Genomic DNA, 23,746 nt, shown 5'->3' with positions numbered 1-23,746 from the left:
ATGCTCTCAATCGAGTTTACCTATGTCATTGTCCTAACTATTTATCTAATCTACAGGCTATTGTGTGATAAAGCCCAAGAAAACTCCTATCTAATCCAAATGCACACAATGTTTGCACTCCTTGCTGAGTAAGGTGAAAATTTACGATATGATTAATCGCCAAAAGATTTGAAATATCCAGAAATAGACAAAAAATTTTCTTTTCTTTTGCGTTAAAGCGGCAATTTCGTTATAAACCACAAGACCTTTGTACAAAAAGTAACGTCAATATTGTAGGCTATTTCATATGTGATCTACTGATGAAAAGACTGCTATGAATGACCTTGTCAAATATCTAATGCATCAAAATCAACCCAGTGTTTACTTTGAATTTGATGTTATTGAAGGACTGTCAATCTCTTCGCAAACATTGTCTTTTTCCTCATCGACTCCACCAATGACATTGCATCAATTTCAAAGTAATTTATGACATCTAGAATCACTAATAAATTTGATGATTTTTTTTTTGCATATCCCAAGATTCAGATCCTTGAGAAGGACCATTGGCACCAAATTCATATGAAATCCAAGATGAAGACTCTAGATGACTTTATGTTGTTCCTTTAAGTCCTACTCACGTTGATGCTTATGTTGATGCAGGCATCAACGATGATAAAGAAGGATTAGAACAACTAGATAGGTTAAAACATTTTTTTTCTGTGGATGATCTTGATTCTTGAGTATTATGATACTTCTTTCTATCAGGAACATGAATCCATCTATGGGCGGTAAAAGAAATTTATCGCTTCTACTGACAGTACTGTATAATAAAATATTCAAATGTGTTGTGAAAAGATGAATGTATGTGACATTTGTTCTCATCTACCTTTAATAAAGTTAAACAAGACCTATTCTTATCTGTTATGTATCTAGGTTCTAAGGTTGATCAAATACATGTCTTTTGTTATTTGTATTATAGATTTTGGTTGATTTTTTTTTATCTCTAAACTCCTCTATAAAAAGAAAATCTCTTATAATGCTTGAGGCAACTTAACCTGAGATAATATACATTGCGAAATATTTTGCCATGACTATGTTCTAAATTTCTCTCTATGCTCTTAGCTTGCTTTTTTTATAGGATCATGCTAATTAGAACATGAAACAAACTAAATCTATGAAAATTTCTCAAGTAGAAAAAAAGAGATGACTATAAAATATTAAATAACACATAGTTTAAACTTTTTTAACAGTATTTTTTTCGACCTGTTACTCAGTGTTTTATGAAATAGACTCCTGTGTTATTTCAATCTTTTGAAGTATTAGAGATCTACTCCCGTAGTATCAGAGCTTATAGTGTTTTTTTACCACTTTTAATATAACAAATTTTTAATTTTAAATACTCTATATAATAGTTTAATTTTAATATACTGACAATATAAAATATTTTATATAATTGTTTAATTGTATTTTTTTTTGAATGATCATTTACATAAATAATATAACAGATAATTATTTTTATTAATATGATATTACGTAATTAAATATATTTGCATAAACGTTTTTTTGCGCATTAAAATTAAATTTTTATTAATTAATTTGAGTTGGTGAGGTGAGCAATTCACTCCTTTATTTAAATAAGTATACACACAATCACAAACCCTCCAATAGGACTTAGATATGTGAAGAGTTAGTCATTAGTTTGCCGGTAGACAACAATAAAAAGGTTAAGTTTTTACTTTTAGTAGTAAACTATTTTTTCCCTCCTTTACGAACTTATTATCCTGCGGTAGTTTCCCGAAGTGTGGTGTTCTTGCTGATTGTTTTCACTTTTCCCTTTGCCTTCCGTAGGAAATAAAGAACCAAACAAATAAAGCAGCACACTTGAGCCAACAGAACATGGCAACGCAAATGGCGGCAGCAGCAGTAGTTTCATCTTCTATTGTCTCCACAACCCCCAAAATCACAGCATCAACATACACCTCTCTCCTCCTTTCCAAAGCCCATCACCATTGCCGCCTCGCGTTCAATCCAATCTTAAAACCCTCCCCACTCCGCCTCACGTTCCTCCCCAATAAACCCAGATCCACCCTCCCCCTCCGCCGCACCAATGCCACCGCACCTCAAACTCGATGCCTCTTCACCGGCATCGTTGAAGAATTGGGAACCGTCAAGCAACTCGGTAAGGCCCCACACGGTGGCTTCGACATGGTAATTGCGGCCAAGACCGTTCTTGAGGGCGTTAACTTCGGCGACAGCATCGCTGTTAACGGAACCTGCCTCACCGTAACGGAGTTCGACGCCAACACGTTCACCGTTGGCTTGTCACCAGAGACTCTGAGGAAGACCTCGCTGGAGGAGCTGCAAAGCGGGTCGCTGGTCAACCTGGAGCGGGCGTTGACCCCTACGAGCCGCATGGGCGGACACTTCGTCCAAGGTCACGTGGATGGCACGGGTATCATACTCTCGAAGGTTTCTGAAGGTGATTCGCTTTGGATCAAGGTAAAAAGTTAGTTAGGCAGTTATGTCACCGTGGATACACAATCAAATACTATATTGAAAGGATGTAATCATAATTATTCACTTCAATTTATAGTGTTGAAATATTCTATAAAAATAAAGAACCTGTGATTGTGATCTAGTATAGTTAAATGTACTCAAGGGGCATGAATCTACCGTTTATATGGCTTGACTTTCTGTTGGCAAGAATTCTGTCTCATACTCCAAATATTGAAATATTGAAGATGCATTCTGTTCTGTCTGTATATTTTTTACGAGAAGTGTTTTGTGACACAAAGAAACCTTACTCGAATAGTTAGGAATGCATTATTAACCATAGAGCTCATCATCATGTGTAGAAGGAAAAATGACAATTATCAGTGTTTAAAATTTTCATGTGTTATATTAACGAATTATTGAGCAGTTTTGCTTCTTCGTTGTGTTGGTAATGGTTTGCAGTTTTATCCAATTTCACATATATAAACATGGTAGCGAGAGTGATGGGATGATTTTAAAATATATATACTGGTACTGATAGTAGGTAAAGGCTGAGAAGGAGTTGCTGAAGTATGTGGTGCCAAAGGGATTTATTGCAGTGGATGGGACGAGTTTGACGGTGGTGGATGTGAATGATGGAGAAGGATGGTTCAATTTCATGCTTGTGGCATACACGCAGCAGAAGGTGGTTATTCCATTGAAGGAAGTTGGCCAGAAAGTGAACCTGGAGGCTGACATTCTTGGGAAGCAAGTGGAGAGGCTACTTAGTGGATACATTAGCATTAGGAGCTCTTGATGCAACTCCCGAAAAGGTAACAATGCTAATGCCACTCTGCTTTGTGCTAAGAGTGTCTTGTTTTTCTATAATGAATAGCTAAGAAATTTGGATACATTGGTGGAAAAAACGTTAGACCCTCAAAGAGTATGCTTGGAAAATTTTTTTCCCCTTTTTATAATACTCTATAGGCAAAAGGAGTATTTTTGCACTACCAATTCAGTTTTGTAAGTCATTCGTATTACTTTCTATTTCCTAATTGCTATTGATGTTGGTACACTTGTAATGCTAAAGAGCAAGGGAGGGCATCTAAATTTCTTTTAGTGAAACGATGTTTTCTTTAGTTCTTAGTGTGATTGTTTGCGCTATTGTGCTGGAAGGAAATGAAATTATCTTGTTTGTTGTTGAATGCTGAATATTTTCATTCGGTTGTTTTGGCAAAGTCAGGGATGCATCGATGCATAAATAAGTATCAAACTGGAAATAATGTTGTATGCTATTTCTGTTATTTTTTGTAGAGTCCGTGTGCAATGCTAGACATGAATGATCTGAGCTTATGACATATTTCTATAGACTATAGTCTATGGTCTTCTCTCTGTACCCTGATAAATTTGTTGACTTAAATTTCAGTTTAGAATAAGCAAATTATTTGTACAAGCTTCAGTTGCAAAGTTTTTTTGTAGTTAAGCTTAAAAAAATGAACTTATGCTTGGACTATTAATATATAAAGGCAGTAAAAGATCTCGCAGCTGAACTGAATTGATACACGATTATGATATATGATTATTGATTTTCATCTTTGTGACTAATTTCTAAAATTTGAGCAGCACTACTGCGCTACATAATTGCCTTGCCAGTCATGCACAAAACAATGTGGATGGCACATGCGACCATCAAGTTTGTATATCCTACTGATTCTGCTGAGGATAATAGTAATTTGTGGCCGGTCAGATTACCGAGCCATGGTACACACTTGCGGTCAAGTTTACTGTTGTCTCTGCTCATAGTATCATTGGGTTCTTGGTTGATTATTCATGATTAAACTTCAATTTTAAGAGTTATGACTTATGACGACGGTCTTGTATGATTTTCTGGTTTTCATGGCTTGGGTGTTGTACAACTTTTGTAGTTATTGTGGGATTAGGATACGGGCTTACGGCAGTACAGAAATAATTGGGTCTCATGAGTTATTGAGTTTTGGGTGTTTTTTTTTTGGTTTTTTACGGTATCTCCCAATCCGACAGGTTAAAAATTAATCCGTCGTGGATCTGAATTTCATTTAAGGGTCTATTACTGGCCAATAGATTGCTGCATGCACAATGTGGGGTTCAAACTCCCGACACTTGCTTAAGTTGACGAGTAAGCTGAACAACCCAAATTTTTGCTGTTTCTAATCCAGAAAAAGTGGTTAATGTTAGTGGGGCTTATCATGTTAGTCCAGTATGCAAAGAGCCCTAATGCTAAAGCCAATTTTATTTCTGTATTTGGGTCACTGGAGTCTGGGGAGAGGATGACAAGGTAAATTAGCAGTGGGGGTGACAAATGTGCCGCAGCCTGCCGGCTCGGCCCGCTTAACCCACCAAAAGACGCGGACCGGATTAAACGTTTGAGTCACCTAATTTGCACCATTTAGCCCGCGAGGTTTGGCAAGCCGGGACAAACCCAACACGCAACTACTTCTTTTTTTTTTTTCTCTTTTTATTGTCCTAGCTCATCCCACCTAAAACCCCCTTTCCTCTTTTTTGCTTTTTAAAATTATTATAGTCAAACCTCTCCAAATCCAAAATCCTAAAAAGATCCACCATAGCCTAAAAGTCTAAAACCCTCAACGCCTTCCCCTTCCAGCCAGGCAGCTGCCACATTCCACGATTTCATCTCCCAGCCTCCTATGTATTAGATCACAGTAGTGTTATCGCCTACAAGCTACAACAGCATCAAGCTAGCCACCCACATCTACTCCAAGTTAGGGACGGACTTGTAAAGAAGAGGGGACCTTATGGGGACTTATATTACTATATAATACGAATGTAGCAGATACTAGATAGTTTGCTAAATACTAATAACTATATATAAATAAATGTATATATTTGAAACAAATACTTGTAATTATATATAAATGTATATGCTTGCCTCCTTGTTATATTATGTTTTCTGTCAACATAAAATATAAATTATTTTCTTGTGTTTTATGTTAAAAAATATTTTGTTAAATTTAACATACAATAATAATTATTTTGTTAAATTTGATTTAGTATAAAAATTTAAAATAAATAAATAAATAAACCAACTTATAAAAATAGTGATAATTAACTTTATGATACTAGCTAATTAGTTGATAACTAAATTGAAACTTAGTCTTTTAATTAAATAAAACTTAAATTATTAGTGATTTTTTAAAAAGTTATTTAAGATAAAAAACATATTATCTATATATTAATATACTGTATCAATATTCTTTATTAAAATGGTCTTGAATATAGTAATTCTTTTAGTTAAAAAAAATTATTTATACTATAAATACTATAATAAGTGAATTTCTCAATTGAATAAGAGATAATAAATAATTAAATAATTTTTTAAGAACATATAAAAAATAATATTTAATCATGTTAAAAATAAAGAAAAACCGTTATAAATGATGTTTTCATTATTTTGAATACTGTAATTTGTGTGAAATTATTTTTTTATCATTTTAAATACTATAATAAGTGAGTGTGCATACAGACGTCTGCGTGCGTAGTTCTAGTTTTTTAATACATATAAATAGTTCTAATTTAAAATTTTAAATATATTTAAACAAATTTGGGTTGGTCGAGTGATTAGCTCAGTCATCTACTTAAGTAAGTGTTAGGAGTTCGGATTTTATCTCATGTATATAGCAATTTATTAGCCAACGATAGACTCTTAAATGGAGCTCAGATCAACGACGGATTAGTATTTGACCTGTAGGATACTATGGGTAACAAAAAAATATACCTATACCTAAATTTTGCTTTGCATATTTTTTCTCCCACTGATAAATTGTTCTGGGTTCATCACTGCTCCAAGTGTAAAGGCTTAGTTTTCGTCAAAACATAATTTTTTTCTGAAAGTTCAGTAAAGCAAGCACCTCGTCACGTTACCAGTTACTAAACTAGAGGAAGATTGCGTTTTTGAGCCACTTCGGCTAGGAATTTCGAAATTCTGATTTCTGTTGTTAGACTCGTTTTGACGAGCCATGCCTGAATCTCGAGAGAACAAAAATAATAATATAATATATTATTTTACTCGCTTTAGTTAGACTGAAGATAAGTTTAATAATATAATAACCGGACACAAAATCTACCAGCACGGATTAATGCCGGCACTCTCCGATGAACTTAACCATGTGGTGTGGAATTTATAACCCACACTTACTAACCGGCAAGTGCACCAGGTCGTACCAAGTAATACCTTACGTGAGTAAGGGTCGATCCCACGAGGATTGATGGATCAAGCAACAATGGTTGATTGATTGGATTAGTTAGGCAAGCAGAAATTGGTTTTGAGATGTTCAAAAGATTTAAGTTTGAATTCAAAAATATCAAAAGTATAGACAATTAAATAAATTGGGAATAAAATATGGATAAACAGTTAAGGCTTCAGAGTTATCTATTTTTCCGGATTAACTTTTCTTACTAACTATTTTAATTATGTAGGATTTAATTTATGGCAAACTATATGTGATTAGACCCTAATTCCTTAGACCTTTCTAGTCTCTTCTAAAGTTCATCAACTGCCAATTCCTTGGTTAATTAATTCCAATTAGAGGGTAAAAATCAATTTTCAGTTTTCATGCCACAAAAACAATAATTACCCAAAAATAAGGGGATTATATGTCACGTATCCCGTTAAATCTAAATAATTAAAATTTAGGAGAATATGTTTTCAAACTGTTGTTCAAGTATAGAGCTTTTCCAAGTTATACAAGAACTCAAATAGAAAGAGGGTCATACTTCCGTTCCACCCAAATTCATAACATAAAGAACGAAAATAATTCTTAAATATAAATCCAAAACATAAATTAAAATAGAAAAAGTAATAAAATCAATCCATACAAATAGACAGAGCTCCTAACCTTAACAGTGGAGGTTTAGTTGCTCATAGAATGTAGAATGTAAATTTGTATAGAATTCCCTAATGGAATCCCTCTAATTTAGTCTAATATCCTAATAGAAGAGAAGTCTCCCTTTTTATAACTAATCCTAATTGATTTAAAAATAATATCTTTTTCTAAAAGATAAGATTTGAATTTAAATTCGAATTAATTAACAGATCTTCAGTTGATGGTTGGGGACCACTTGATTTGTCCATTCTGCAGCTTCTAATCTGTGTTTTCTGGGCTGGAAAGTGGGTCAAAACAGCCCAAAATTCGTAACCAGCGTCATTTGTATTTTTGCAGATCGTGCATGTGACGCGTCCGCGTCGTCCACGCGTTCGCGTCATTTGTGCAGATTCCAGTCCATGCGTTCGCGTCAGGCACGTGATCGCGTCATTGCGTTTTCTCCATTCCGTGTGGTCGCGTGAGCCATGCGTCCGCGTCGGTCTTCGCTGGTCATCTCTTTGGTTTCTTCTTTTTCTCTGCAGAAACTTCATCAAATCCATCCGAATGCTACCTAAAATAAATAAAATTGCACAAAACTCAAAATAGCATCCATAGTGGCAAAAATATAATTAATTCTCAATTAAACTCAACAATTTAGATGCAAATTCACTAGGAAAAGATAGATAAGATGCTCACGCATCACAACACCAAACTTAAACTGTTGCTTGTCCTCAAGCAACCAAAACTAATATAGGCTTAAGATGTGAATTTGCATGAGTATGAGAGTTCGATTAAGCTCATGTCTCTTTTTATAGTGGGGTTTATAACTGTAATCCTGAATAGGTTTGGCATCTCACTCTCCTTTGAATCAGAAGAATGTTAATGTCATTCGGAATTAGAATCCGGATAATATTATGAATTCTCTGATCTTTACATTTCAGTTTAATCCTTGAACACAGCAACATTTACTTTAATTTATTTTTCTTTGGTGCTTTGCACCTTGAGCCTAGCCGTGACTTTAAATGTTTTGTCTCAAGAGTTACTTGACACAAAAATACCACAAGCACTTAACTGGGGAACTCTCTTTGAGTTCTGATTTTTCTTTTAATTACTCCTAGACAGTGGTGCTCAAAGCCTTTGGCATACTCTGTTAAACACACTTGGTCTCGACTCTAAGTGTTCTGTCTCAAGGATTACTTGACACAGTCACACCACAAGCATATGACTAGGAAAACAATTCTTTGAGCTTTTAATCATGTCTGACCTCTCTAGTCATTGATGCTCAGAGCCTTGGACCTTACTTTTGTTATTTATTTATTTATTATTATTATTATTTTTTTTGCTGTTTCTTTTGCTTCAAGGATTAAATTTTTGTTTATTTCAGAGAAGTCATAATAATTCTCTAAATTCCTGTTCCTTATACATCAACATCTCTTGATTCAAATTCAAATATGCACTATTCATATCATGCATTCAAAAATCACAAAAAATACCACCACATTTAAGTAAATAAGACTATTCTTAAAATTAAACTCAATTTCTCATGCAATACATCACTTCTTTTTTTTTCTTTTTAGATTCAAGTTCAATGAGTGGTACATGAAACATCTTTTCAGCATTAAAGCAATTAAAAGAAAACTAATCCTAGGATTCTAACTAATAAAAGATCATGAAACAGACAAAGTAAAATAGCAGAAAACCGGAACATAACATAGAAAAAGAAAGGAGGAATAAAAATGAAAGGAACTCAACCACCTTAGTTATCCTAGCTGTCGCTTTATTCTTCAGGTTGTGCTCCTTAATGAAGATGATTCGCCTCCCTTTTATGCCAGAAAACTAATAAGCGCAGCGTTAGCGTCAACACCAAACTTAAAGGTTTGCTTGTCCTCAAGCAAATAAGAACTGAAAATAGAAGAGACAAATATTATGAGGAGAGAAAAATAAAAAGATAAAAGAATAAAAGAGAATTAGGATTGGGAGAGAGAGAAAAAGAAAACTTGGCGGCGAACTAGTGCGGTGCAAGCAACGCGAACGCATGCAGCACGCGGTCGCGTGGGTCGCGCCTTCCCAAAATGACGCGGAAGCGTCCGGCACGCGATCGCGTGCCCTGAATTTTATGCTATTCGCGCGAAGCCAACAGCGTGCCCGTGCGACTTTCTGTTCGCATGACTTGGGATGCTTATTTTCATACGACGCGATCGCGTCGTTCACGCTACGCGTGGATGGCCATTTGTGCAATCGACGCGATCGCGTCGGTCACGCGTCCGTGTGACCAATTCTATGCGTTTAGCACAACTCTCTGACCAGACACTCTTTTACGTTGATTTCGCAAGTCACGCGTCCGCGTTAGTGACGCGGCTGCGTGGATGGCAAAAAATTACAAGCGACGCGAACGCGTGGGGCACGCGATCGCGTGGGCTTGCTTGTGCGAAAGGCTCCATTCTTGCGCCATTCCCGCGCAACTCTCTGTCAAATTTATTTTGCACACACATCCACCTGACGCGAACGCGTCAGCGATGCTTTCGCGTCGTGTGCACGTTTTTTTTTAATAGCTTGAGGTGTTCGATTCCTGTGATAAAATAGCTGCATGATCAGAAAATTAGTAAGAACTCAATAAAAACAAAATAAATGCGAAAACTACTAAGAATGAAAAGAAACGATCATACCACGGTGCGTTGTCTCCCACCAAGCACTTTTAGTTAAAGTCCTTAAGTTGGACATGTGGTGAGCTCCTTGTCATGGAGGTTTATGCTTGTACTGATCCAGGAATCCCCACCAATGTTTGTAATTCCAATAGCTACCGGGATCCCAAACCAGGCGCATAACGCCTTTGAGCAAGTTGAAGCAAGTGACAAGGCCTAATGAGTGTTGGTTGTGAGAATGAATTCCAGGGTCCCAAACCTTGCTTTTACACCCGTTTTCTTGTGTATCACCATTGTTCCCACCGGATGGTAAGTAATCTGAATTCTCACAGAGACATCCAAACAACCTTCTAGACTCATTTAAATTAGCTCTGCACCAATTCTTGCACTTTAATTTGGAGCATGCAATCATATTGAACCTTGCTTGACAACTCTTACCACTAACCATCTTTCTCTTGCTCTTAATGCCACAAAGAGCTCTAAGTTGACCATCCGTCTCCAGTAGCCCATATTCAAGTGGGAAAGTACAGGTTAAGGATAGGAATTTTACTCATTTGAATGTTGTATTGGATGGTGATGGCTTTGGAAGAGGTCTTGCAAGCTCCACTCCCTTGTGTTCTTCTTTGAATTCTTCTACCTCTTTGCAAGCTTCCTCAATTTCAACCTCTTCTTCTTGGTAGCTTTCTTCTAATTCAATCTCTTCTTCATTACTTACCAAGGGCATTGGAGGTTGTGCATCCTCCTCTTCTTCTAATTGCTTGCTTATTTGGCCCATTTGCACTTCCAAGTTTCTAATGGAGGCTCTGGTTTCCTGCATAAAACTCATCATCATCTCCCAATTAGGATCTTCTTGGGATTTAGAGTTTGCCTGCTGAGTTGGTTGAAACTGGTGGTTATTAAAATTATTCTGTTGAAAACCACCCTGAGCACTCCCCATGTAATTGACCTCTTGAAGAAGATTTTGGGTGTTGATAGTTGGGACTTGCATGCCACCCATCTGTTGAGTAAGTAGATTTAATTGCTGAGACATAAGCTTCTTCTGAGTAAGAATAGCATTAAGAATTTCTACTTCCATAACACCCTTCTTCTGAGGAACTTCACTATCTGATGGTGGCTCTTGATATGGGTAGAAAGATGATGGTTCTTGGTAGTTGGAATATGGAGCACTGAAGTTTCTTTGGTTTTGGCTTTGCCAACCAAAATCTTGATAGTTCCTCCATCCACCATAGTATGAATCACTACTTGGATGTAAGTAGTAACCCATGTGATCTCTCTCCATTATTTTTCCTCAGCACAAAATACCAAACAGGATTAAACGCACCATGTGGTTAACAAGCAAGCAAAGAAGAAAGAGCATAAAGAAGATTTAAACTCAATAGCCAAGGGGACACCAAACTTAATTTCAGCAATCAAGAAAAATATTGGTGCTATTTATTTATTTATTTTTTTGAAAATTTAAAATTTAATTAAATTTTTTTCGAAAATCACGTAATAATTTTTTTTAAAATATATATATATATAATTTTTTTTATTATATAAATAAAATAAAGGAAAAAAAAGATAAAAAAGGTATGGCGTAGAAAAAAGGGGGAGTAAACGAAAAAAAAAAAGAAAATAACGTAAAGGGAAGAAAAAAATTAACGTAAAGGAAGAAAAAAAATTTTTTTTTTTGAAATAATTTTTTTTAAAAATAGATTTTAATAAAATTAAAAATAAAATGCCTAATCTAAGCAATCAAACAACTGATAGTTGTTAATCACTATCAATTCCCGGCAACGGCGCCAAAAACTTGGTGCGGAATTTATAACCCACACTTACTAACCGGCAAGTGCACCAGGTCGTACCAAGTAATACCTTACGTGAGTAAGGGTCGATCCCACGAGGATTGATGGATCAAGCAACAATGGTTGATTGATTGGATTAGTTAGGCAAGCAGAAATTGGTTTTGAGATGTTCAAAAGATTTAAGTTTGAATTCAAAAATATCAAAAGTATAGACAATTAAATAAATTGGGAATAAAATATGGATAAACAGTTAAGGCTTCAGAGTTATCTATTTTTTCGGATTAACTTTTCTTACTAACTATTTTAATTATGTAGGATTTAATTTATGGCAAACTATATGTGACTAGACCCTAATTCCTTAGACCTTTCTAGTCTCCTCTAAAGTTCATTAACTGCCAATTCCTTGGTCAATTAATTCCAATTAGAGGGTAAAAATCAATTTTCAGTTTTCATGCCACAAAAACTCTAATTACCCAAAATAAGGGGATTATATGTACGTATCCCGTTAAATCCAAATAATTAAAATTTAGGAGAATATGTTTTCAAACTGTTGTTCAAGTATAGAGCTTTTCCAAGTTATACAAGAACTCAAATAGAAAGAGGATCATACTTCCGTTCCACCCAAATTCATAACATAAAGAACGAAAACAATTCTTAAATATAAATCCAAAACATAAATTAAAATAGAAAAAGTAATAAAATCAATCCATACAAATAGACAGAGCTCCTAACCTTAACAGTGGAGGTTTAGTTACTCATAGAATGTAGAATGTAAATTTGTATAGAATTCCCTAATGGAATCCCTCTAATTTAGTCTAATATCCTAATAGAAGAGAAGTCTCCCTTTTTATAACTAATCCTAATTGATTTAAAAATAATATTTTTTCCTAAAAGATAAGATTTGAATTTAAATTCGAATTAATTAACAGATCTTCAGTTGATGGTTAGGGACCACTTGATTTGTCCATTCTGCAGCTTCTAATCTGTGTTTTCTGGGCTGGAAAGTGGGTCAAAACAGCCCAAAATTCGTAACCAGCGTCATTTGTATTTTTGTAGATCGTGCATGTGACGCGTCCGCGTCGTCCACGCGTTCGCGTCATTTGTGCAGATTACAGTCCACGTGTTCGCGTCAGGCACGCGATCGCGTCATTGCGTTTTCTCCATTCCGCGCGGTTGCGTGAGCCATGCGTCCGCGTCGGTCTTCGCTGGTCATCTCTTTGGTTTCTTCTTTTTCTCTGCAGAAACTTCATCAAATCCATCCGAATGCTACCTAAAATAAATAAAATTGCACAAAACTCAAAATAGCATCCATAGTGGCTAAAATATAATTAATTCTCAATTAAACTCAACAATTTAGATGCAAATTCACTAGGAAAAGATAGATAAGATGCTCACGCATCACCATGCTAATGTATCATCATAGATATTTTATTTCCGAGATAATCATGTTACTAGTATCATTTATGCTAATAGCTCATATAATCACTTTAGGAGTATAATTACTAGTGATTTAATACATCTAACTTTAGTATTATCTCCTTAATTAATGATATTTTATTAATTAATTCCGATGACTAACCACCCTCAGGATTTGGCCAGCTTTGATTCCAGCCACCTCCTGCTTCTTTTCTCTTCTTCATACATGACATTGAGAGCCACCTCCTACTTTCTTTCTTTTGTTTTTTCATACTTGACTTTGAGAGAAAAGAACAAGAGAAAAAATGGAAAACTCCATAGTTGCCAAGCTTCTAAGATTCAGCTCTTTTGGTTCTAAAACTCCCACAAAAATTCTAAACTGATTAAAATACTAATATCTTTTTTCTCTTCACAACCATATCAGATTTGTCAAGGTGAGTTGAAGTATTTTTGTTGTATTCTCCTCTTGATGATTCAGCCATGCTAAGACTATGGAAGAACTTGATACCGTTGATGTTCTAGCTTAGGAACTCGTGCTTACAAGTCTAAAGGAGCAAGAATCCATCAATTCCAGCTTGAGACAGGTGAGGAATTTCTTCCTGAGCTTGTTTCGAAGATTCAGTCACCATGTATATCTTGTTTTAAAAGTTAGTTTTGATTGAAAACTAGGAAGGAAGCGAGCTATAACTCACCTAGAAGAAACTGGTATTTGTGAGCTGAAATAAAGTGGTAAGATTTAGTAAATTGATTGTGATTTGATTGTGTTTTTGATGCCTGGTTGACAATTGATTGTTTGATGCTTGAAATTAAGTGTTTACGTGATGTTTTGATGTATATTTGATGGCTGGAATGATGGGTGTTGGGCGCCCTCCTCTTGAAATTTCATGGGTGCTAGGTGCCCTATCTCTAAAACTCCATGGGCGCTAGGCACCCCCCTTGAAACCTTATAGGCACTGGGCGCCCTCCTCTTAAAACATCATGGGCGCTGGGGCCCTACCATTTAATTTCCTTGGGCACTGGGCGCATATGTTTTGCTACGACATTCACACTTCGAAGGTACTGAGCGTTGGTTATGGGCGTTAAGTGCCATCTATTATGACTTGTGGTGCTGGGTGCCACCATTGGTGCTAGGCGCCAGGGCACAAGAAAATGGAATTTCGAGAATAACTAGGAAAAAATGTAATTTGGTAAAAATTCAGAGACAAAGGTATAATTAGTTAAAACCTGGGGAGTTAAAATATAATTAACTAAAATTTAGGGGTTAAACTATAAATAACCAAAGGCTTGGAGTTAAAGTGTAATATTCAAAGGTTAATAGATATAAAAAAAATTAAAGTAAAAGAAGAGGACATAAAGGTAAATAACGTAAAAATTTAAGGAATATGACGGTAATTATAGTAAAAGACGTAGAAAGATAATTCAAAAGTATAGAATCTAGGGATTTGTTCATAAAACACCTAGGGATAAGTACAAAAAGAGGATTATAATTAATTGTGGCACTAAAAGGAGACTAGGAACACTGAGAAAAGTATTAATAAGGAAGAGAAGAGATATGAGATTGATCAAGGTTGGTTGGCCCTAAATGACTGAGAAAAGCGAAATCTATAAGCTAAAGGTTGTTTACAGAGATCGATGATTTTTGATTGGGCCTTTGTGCCGGATAAAGATGGGGACGCCCGTAGACTGAATTTTCTTTCCAGACATACATCAGCCCTAAAAGTGTTGTTCTTGTAAGGCAAGGTCGCTTACAGAGGTTATGACGTGCATACTCGGCCCTAGAAGTGCTGTTCCTGTAAGGCATTGTCGCTTATAGCAGTTTTACTATAATGTGCTTAGCTATGCTTAGCTCTGGAAATTCCATATCTGGCCATGTGTGCCGGGTAACATCGAAAACAGATAGAAACTGATACATGAGCTCATATCCTGCACTAAGACTAGACATGCATCATACTTGTTTGCACATTCTTTTCTATTATATATTTTGTTTGAATGTGTGTGTGATTTATGTATTATTTTTTATATAATTCTTTCTGTATTTTCTATTTGTTTGCTATTCTTCGTATTCTCTATTTATACACTGCTGGTATGGTAAACAACAAAAAATTAATAAACTTAACTAATAACCCGACATTACTAAGAATCCCCAAATTCTTACCCCATATTCTCTATTTCATATGGAAACGGAAGTGCTTTTCTATGAGCTAGAGCCTTCGTTCATCTACGAGGACCCGATGTTCAGGAGTTATTATGTTTTTGGCAGGAAACCTCGTGTTCGGTTATATGTACTATGTGATAGACCCTACTTACTCCCACTAGATAGTCCGGACTTTAATCCAGACATGCCATATGATTTTTCTCTTTCTTGGTTACATCCTCACGGCCACTAATATATTTTTTTCGGTTCTCCGGTCCAAGCTCAGCCTCTGCATTAGATGGCTCTTGGGCCTGATGCAGGCAACGGGCACATTCTAGATCCACCTCTAGACATTATTATACCTCCGGCACCTCCTTCACTAGCCGAGCAGCTACAAGCGCAATTTGACCCACTGGGAGAAGCCTTAGCTCCTATATATGCCAATGAACCTGTAGTGGATGGTGGGTGTAAAACCCTGTAAATTAGTAAATAATTAACTAATAAATTAATTATGAGCCAAGGGGATTAGAAAATTAAAATTTATTGCTTGGAGAAGCAAAATATTTAGAATACGAATTAAAACACAAAGTTAGGCCAACGGGTCAAACCGAATGAACCGGTGGGCCCAAGCCCACTCACCTAACTCCGCATATAAGCCTTCATCAACCTTTTTCCTCCCTTCTTCTTCATTATTCCCGATGAGGAAGAGAAGAGAAGAGCAATAACCTAACTCCTTTTTACCTTCAATTTTATTTTCACATAATTTTCAATCCGAAACTCCGATTGATGAGCCGTTTATGGCCACCTATTCGGCTCGAAATTCTCTTCAATTCTATTTAGACAAAGTGGCAAGAAACTTTGTATTTTGTGCTCAATTTCCTCTTTCATTCTGAATTTGCATTTTGGTTATGGGTATTGAGTGATTTTCATGATTTTGATGGTTTATGTACAATCTAGCAGTTGGTTATTGTTGGGTTTTGCCCCAATCATTGGTGGGTAAGGTAAGAAATCACTAAACCCTTGTGAATTGATAAATTAGCAAACCCTAGTATTAATAAGAGAGAGAGTTGTATGAATTAGATTGAATTTATGTGGAATTGGAGTTAAATTGGTGAATTAGAGCGCTTGGGACTTAGTTTTGGTGGCTGAGACTTGTTGATTTTCTTGGTTTAGGGGTTTGAAAGCTTGTAAAAGAGGAGTTTTTGTGGTATTCTAAGTTTGGAGAGAAATCGGCCAAGGTATGGTTTCGGTTTTTTGTAGTTAATATATAATGTTACGTGAAAACTTAGGCTAGTTGCCCTTAAGATAGGATTGAATTGCATGTTTTGGTTGATGGAATTGTGTGGTGATTGAGAATGATGAATTGGTGAATTGTTGATTTATCATTTATGATTTATGAGTTTATGAATTTACAGATTGATGAAATTTGGGCCGGAGGCCGTGGATTGTGGGCCTGAGGCCGGAAAAGGCGAGTTTAGTAAGTGTGATGAATTGAATTGATGAGAATTTGATGTGGTTGTGATTGGGTTAGTATTTGTTGAAATTGATCGTTAATAAATAAGATTTGGTGAATTGTGAATGGAGATGGTTAAATTGAATAGATAGAGAGGTAGCGAATGAAGGAAATGTATGTTGAAATTGGTTAGCAGTGAATTGGTATGGTTTTGAATTGGTTTGGATTGTAAATTCCTTGATTATTTGGAAAATTTTATTTTTAGGTAAAAACTGATTTTTTTTACCAACTTTGGGGGCCATAACTTGGCCCTCAGAGTTTAGAATTGAGCGAATTTTGTCTTAAACTGAAGAAGGTTATAAGAGATTTAAAATGGTTTAAAGATTAAGGAAAACAAGGTTTTGTAGATAAAGTTATGAATGTTGAAGGTTACGTATGAAAAATTGAACTTTGTAAAGTTGCAGAAGACCAGAATTTCTGGTTTGTTTCCCCACGCACCATATGGTGCATACGCATGGAACAAAGGATTGGAAGTTCTCATGCGTATGCATGAGGGGTGTGCGCACACACACCCTGGGATCTTTGCAAGTTGTGCGTACGCATAGCAATGATGCGTACGCATGATACCTTGTTTTCACACAAAATTCTGTTTTTAACTGTTTAACATTTCCAGCAAACTTGTAAACTTCTGTAACCATTGTTTAAGGTCCTACAAATTGTTTTTAGGCTTGGAAATGAGTGTGAACCTATGGATTGGATGAGATTGTGGATCAAAGTTAATGAGACATGTATCACTATTCTGGCAAGGTCTGGGTGGTATCCAGCTTCAGTACTGGTTTGATATTTCTTTGGAACCTGCATCGAGCAATGACGAAGGTCTCATTCCGCTTGTTCCATGGTTGCGATATAGTCATGGGGACAGAGGTTTTATCCCGCCCTTGGTGAGGACGGTGGTTTCGTCCAGCTCACTAGTTTGGCAAGTTGAGGATGAAGGATTCCCTCTCTTATCGTGGTATGGATGTGGAGAAGGTGGAAAGATATTCTCTTTCATATTATTTTCCCCCACATCTTTCTCTAATTGCAAGGTGAAAAGGCACACTCCTTTGATGTGGAAAGACACTCTCCTTCGTAATTCTTTTAGGAGAAGGTGGAAAGGCACACTTTTTCAATGTAGAAAGGTACTTTCCTTTGTTTGTGTTCCTCCTGGGGATGCACAACCTAGAGACAATGTCCGGGTTAGGTACTGGATGTGTCGGGTTCTAGCAGTTTAACCGACATGTGAGCTCATAGCCAGTAGGACAGGTATGCATCATATAACATTTGTATGTATTTTTTGGGTGTGCATCTTGTTTTGGTTTGCCTTCTTGATTTAAACGTATATATATGCTACTTGATCTAATGCTTTATCTGTCTCTCTATCTGTGTTTTTCCTTGTATGCCTTGCATGTGTTTGCTTTTTGAGAGATCCTTTATGCTGGTGGAGGTGACGCTGAGGGTTGTTCCATTTTTGTGTCTTGGATGGTTGGCAAAAGACTGGAAATGATCCTATTTATCCTATTTCTGGATTAATGAGAACTTTAGGCTTTGATCTAGGACATGGAGTTTAGGATTGCGTTTAGCTTTCTAGAGCCTTATATCTTATCTATTAGGCACTGTTACCATACGAAAAACCCCCAGTTCTCATTCTCTCTCTATATATAGTTTGTTGTTTTCAGATGCAAGACGTGAGGCACCTAGTTGAGTGTGCTGGAGACTCCTTTAGAAGCGAAGATCTACTTTTGGGACTTTTATTTTATGTATTTAGCTTATATTTATAGGTGTATATTCTCCACTATTGTAGTAAATCTTGTATCATCCCTCCAAAAGGTTGACTCGAAGAATCAGGAGTTGTATTTTGTATTTTGGTTTTTTTTGGGATTATATATATTCTAGATGGCCTTTTCTTCGTAAGTTGAGTCTAGAGTTTGATTATACTTATTCGTTGGAACCCTATATATATATATATATATATATATATATATATATATATATATATATATATATATATATATATATATATATATATATATATATATATATATATGTCTTTTGGTTTTCTGTATAAGTTTTCTCCCTTATCGTTTTTCGTGAGCGATACATTTTCGGTTTTGTTTTGATCATAGCTTTTTCTTTCAAGGCTCCTAGCTATATTATCCTTGTTATATATATGCATGTACTTTTACTTTTAGAGGTCGTAATACCTCACCACCTCTGATTTACAAACTTAAGCGTAAAGCTCTGTGTGGTAGGGTGTTACAGTAGGAGTAGTAGTTCATCTGTAACATCCTTACTTTTGGCACCTCATGATCGTACTAAAAGCTAAGACATTAATTACCTCTAATCCTATAATTTGATACTATTTTTGTTTAATATTGAGCCTTTGCAAATATAAACCGAATCATTAGTTACGAAATCGAAAAGTTTTTATATTAATCCACTTAATCCCATAATTATATTCACATAATAATAAATACATAAACTTAACTAAAACTTCTTAAATACAAATCCTGCCCTTCTAAAATCTCAAAATGACAATAGACGATGGGTAAAATCTTAATTAAACCAACAAACAGAAAGTACAACATGTATATAAAGTTTGTAGATCGAAAAACCAATGGCTAATCATCCAAAACCCTTTTCAAAAACCAATTTTTAAATATTCCAGAAAACCAAAACCTTTCTTTTCTTATAAGAAAATTTTAATCAGTTTCTGTATGAATGACCAATCTATCCCAAGCATAGGTTCATTAAGTCTATGCTGATCCAGCTTGATTTTTCATACTTTCATAAAATCTCAATTAGAAACCAATCATAGCCCCAGCTCGAGTAACTCAAACGAATTCAGTAATTAAATCATCATCTCAGCATCAATATCCAATCACAAAGGTACCACAACAGAAACAAACACAGGCAAAACAGTTAAGAAAAACACAGGTATAGATAGTAGTTACAGCAAATAGCTCAGATAGCAGTTAATAACAGTTAAGCAATTAGGCAAATCCGACCAAAATTCAAACTCAAGAAAAGCATAAAAATGCACATGATGAATCCCTGTCCTATGGCTGATGAGTCTCATTTGTCAGTTATATAGCCAACCCGATATGTTTGGTAGCTAACCCGGACATTGTCCTCTTGAAAACTGATGAGCGGTACAGTACCACGATCCTCACCTAGTGAGTGATAAACCACCTCAATCTCCACCATCTGCGGACAGTAAACCACCGAGATCCCCACAGATGTTTTCAATTGGAAAACAACACACACGTGGGCGGTAAATAACCACGATCTCAACAAAATAATTTTCTTTAAAATCTGCTGGGCGGTAAATAACCACGATCCCCACAAAACAATTCCATATCAAATTCATCCTCATCATCATTCAATTCATTCAACAATTATCATCATCCCACCTCCCATTCCGTTCATCAATAATTCACACTCAAAACGTAACTCTCTTCTTAACTAAATAAAATTCAAAACATAATACTTTTCTTGATAAATTGAAACTCCAACATAATACTCTTCTTAATAAATCAAGTTCCAAAACATAATGCATTTCTTTTCTTTATAAATCGAAGTGAAATAATATAATTTTTTTATCTATACTTGACTAAAGAATACTTCAAACCAACTCTCCAATTATTTTAAAATTTTTGACAACATCTCCTTTAAAATTTGGACTGTCACCCTTCTCGGGTCCCAACCAAACCAACTTTCAAACCCTTCTCAACCATTTTCAAATAGTAACTCATTTCTAATAATCAAACTATTTCCAATATCAAACCTTTTTCAAATGTGTTTTAAACCAAATTTCAATACAAAATCTCTTTCAATAGCAAATCATTTTCAGAATTAAACTAAATTCCAATATTAAATTTTTTCAAAGTCAACTCATTTTCAATAACGAAACATTTTCAAATCTCAAGAAAATCAATTCGGCAATCGCCAATTTAACAAAATCAATAACTCAGAATATTCAACCTTCTCAAACAGTCAACAATTTTTACTAGTCAAACAATCACAATTATCCAGAGCAACTCAGTTCAATCCATAAGACTCTCATAATCACCAAAATATATCTTTGCATCAATATTGATTTATAACAATTCTAAAAAATAAAACGAGTTTAAGGAAAGCTCCCCTACCCCGATTTAGTCGAAGCCGTACTAATTAACCGCAATAAGTCCGTTTATTTTGAATTCGCAGTAGTAGCGATGGTAATTCTATCGCAATTGGGGATAGCTGCAGCTGCATTAGTTGGAACACCAGCAGCGTCAACTCTGATTACGCTCGCAACAATAACAAAAGATTCAAATTTGATGGAATCAAATACAGAAACAACTCTGAAAATCTGGTGGACAAAATTGTGATTCATACTTAAATTGTTGTTCAAATTTGATTCCCAGGTAATGGCTCCAAAAACTTGGTGATCAATACCATGGTCTAAACATAATTTCACAACTTCGCTCAACTAACCAGCAAGTGTACTGGGTCGTCCAAGTAATAAACCTTACGTGAGTAAGGATCGATCCTACAGAGATTGTTGGTATGAAGCAAGCTATTGTCATCTTATAAATCTCAGTTAGGCGGATAATAAATGGTTATGGAGTTTTCGAATAATAATAATAAATAAACTGAAAATAAAGATAGAAATACTTATGTAGATCATCGATGGAAATTTCAGAATGGCGTATGAAGATGCTGTGCTCCTTCTGAATCTCTGCTTTCCTACTGCCTTCATCCAATCCTTCTTACTCCTTTCTATGGCAAGCTGTATATAGGGCATCACCGTTGTCAATGGCTACATCCTATCCTCTCAGTGAAAAAGGTCCAAATGCTCTGTCACGGCACGGCTAATCATCTATCGGTTCTCGATCATGTTGGAATAGAATCCCTTGATTCTTTTGCGTTTGTCATCACGCCCAACAATCACGAGTTTGAAGCTCGTCACAGTCATTCAATCCCGGAATCCTACTCGGAATACCACAGACAAGGTTTAGACTTTCCGGATTCTCATGAATGCCACCATCAATTCTAACTTATACCACGAAGACTCTGATCTCACAGAATGGAAGGCTCGGTTTTCAGGTGAGGGCAACCATGCGTCGTACATCAGGAATTCAAGATACACACTCTAGCTTTCGCTTGTAGAACGGAAGTGGTTGTCAGGCACGCGTTCATAGGGACGGATGATGATGAGTGTCACGGATCATCACATGCATCAGGTTGAAGTATGAGTAGTATCTTAGAACAAAAATAAGATTGAATTTGAATAAAAGATGGTAGTAATTGCATTAAAACTCGAGGTACAGCAGAGCTCTACACCCTTAATCTATGGTGTGTAGAAACTCCACCGTTGAAAATACATAAATGATGAAGGTCCAGGCATGGCCAAATGGCCAGCCCCCAAAATGTGATATGAATTCGAAAATAAGGAGAAGGACCAGATATGTGGTCAAAAGACGTCTAATACAATAGTAAAATGTCCTATTTATACTAGACTAGCTACTAGGGTTTACAGAAGTAAGTAATTGATGCAGAAATCCACTTCCGGAGCCCACTTGGTGTGTGCTTGGGCTGAGCTTGAGCTTTACACGTGCAGAGACTTCTTTTGGAGTTGAACGCCAAGTTGTAACATGTTTTTGGCGTTCAACTCTGGTTCGTGACATGTTTCTGGCGTTTGACTCCAGAATGCAGCATGAAACTGGCGTTGAGCGCCAGTTTACGTTATCTAATCTCGAATAAAGTATAAACTATTATATATTGATGAAAAGCTCTGGATGTCTACTTTCTAACGCCGTTGAGAGCACACCATTTCGAGTTCTTTAGCTCCGAAAAATTTATTTCGAGTGCAGGGAGGTCAAAATCCAACAGCATCAGCAGTCCTTTGTCAGCCTTTTATCAGAGTTTTGCTCAGGTCCCTCAATTTCAGCCAGAAAATACCTAAAATCACAAAAAAACACACAAACTCATAGTAAAGTCCAGAAATATGAATTTAGCATAAAAACTAATGAAAACATCCCTAAAAGTAACTAGATTATACTAAAAACTATCTAAAAACAATGCCAAAAAGTGTATAAATTATCCGCTCATCAAAATCCAAGGCAACACCAAAACTAAAATAGAATTAAAACCAGAACAAATAGATAAATGAGACCAAGGCAGTTCAGAGCCTAAAAGCGAAACAGGATCAATAGAAAAAGCTAGACCTATGGCAGTGACATTGGACTTGAATTGGGTCAAGACAACAACAACAGTAACAATACAAAATTGAACCAGGGCAGTGATGGCAAAGCCTTGGGCCCTCCTATCCATTGATGCTCAAAGCCTTGGATCCTTTTTACCCTTGCCGTTTGGTTTTAAGGGCTATTGGCTTTTTCTGCTTGCTTTTTCTTTTTCTTTCTAAAAGTTTTTTTTTCACAAGCTTTTGCTTTTTCACTGCTTTTTCTTGCTTCAAGAATCAATTTCATGATTTTTCAGATTATCAATAGCATTTCTCTTTGTTCATCATTCTTTCAAGAGCCAAAAATTTTAGCATTCATAAACAACAAGATCAAAATTATACACTGTTCAAGCATTCATTCAGAAAACAAAAAGTATTGTCACCACATCAATATAATTAAACTAAATTCAAGGATAAATTCGAAACTCATGTACTTCTTGTTCTTTTTGTATTAAAACATTTTTCATTTAAGAGAGATAAAGGATTTATGGATTTATTCATAGCCTTAAGAGATAGTTACTAACTACTAATGATCATGTAGGAAAGACACAAACATAAATAAACATTAAGCATAAAAATCGAAAACAACAAATAAATAGACAAGGAGATTAAGGAATGAGTCCACCTTAGTGTGGGTGGCGTCTTCCTCTTGAAGAACCAAAGGTGCTCTTGAGCTTCTCTATGTCTCTTCCTTGCCTCTGTTGCTTGATCCCTAGTGATTTTTGTGCTCCTATCCTTAGTTGCT

At 35.8% G+C, this 23,746-nt stretch overlaps 1 protein-coding gene across 1 annotated transcript; it reads left to right on the top strand.

The window, feature by feature from the left end:
• The first annotated feature begins 1,688 nt into the window (after positions 1-1,688).
• LOC130967481 (riboflavin synthase-like) lies at positions 1,689-3,696 on the top strand. Its single transcript, XM_057892348.1, has 3 exons — positions 1,689-1,702; positions 1,828-2,478; positions 3,017-3,696. The coding sequence occupies exons 2-3, from the start codon at positions 1,876-1,878 to the stop codon at positions 3,266-3,268; spliced, it is 855 nt and encodes a 284-aa protein (XP_057748331.1). The 5' UTR covers positions 1,689-1,702; positions 1,828-1,875; the 3' UTR covers positions 3,269-3,696.
• The last annotated feature ends 20,050 nt before the right edge of the window (positions 3,697-23,746 follow it).

This window comes from Arachis stenosperma, chromosome 3 (assembly GCF_014773155.1).
Source record: "Arachis stenosperma cultivar V10309 chromosome 3, arast.V10309.gnm1.PFL2, whole genome shotgun sequence".
NCBI classification, from domain to species: Eukaryota; Viridiplantae; Streptophyta; class Magnoliopsida; order Fabales; family Fabaceae; genus Arachis; species Arachis stenosperma.
Note: the sequence above shows the minus strand (reverse complement) of the source record. Positions and strands in the feature narration are given on the sequence as shown.

Excerpts from the sequence above, each read along its gene's own strand:
- LOC130967481 (XM_057892348.1), top strand. The coding sequence starts at position 1,876 with ATGGCAACGCAAATGGCGGCAGCAGCAGTAGTTTCATCTTCTATTGTC. Across the intron at positions 2,479-3,016 it reads GTGATTCGCTTTGGATCAAG|GTAAAGGCTGAGAAGGAGTT; the intron begins GTAAAAAGTTAG and ends TACTGATAGTAG.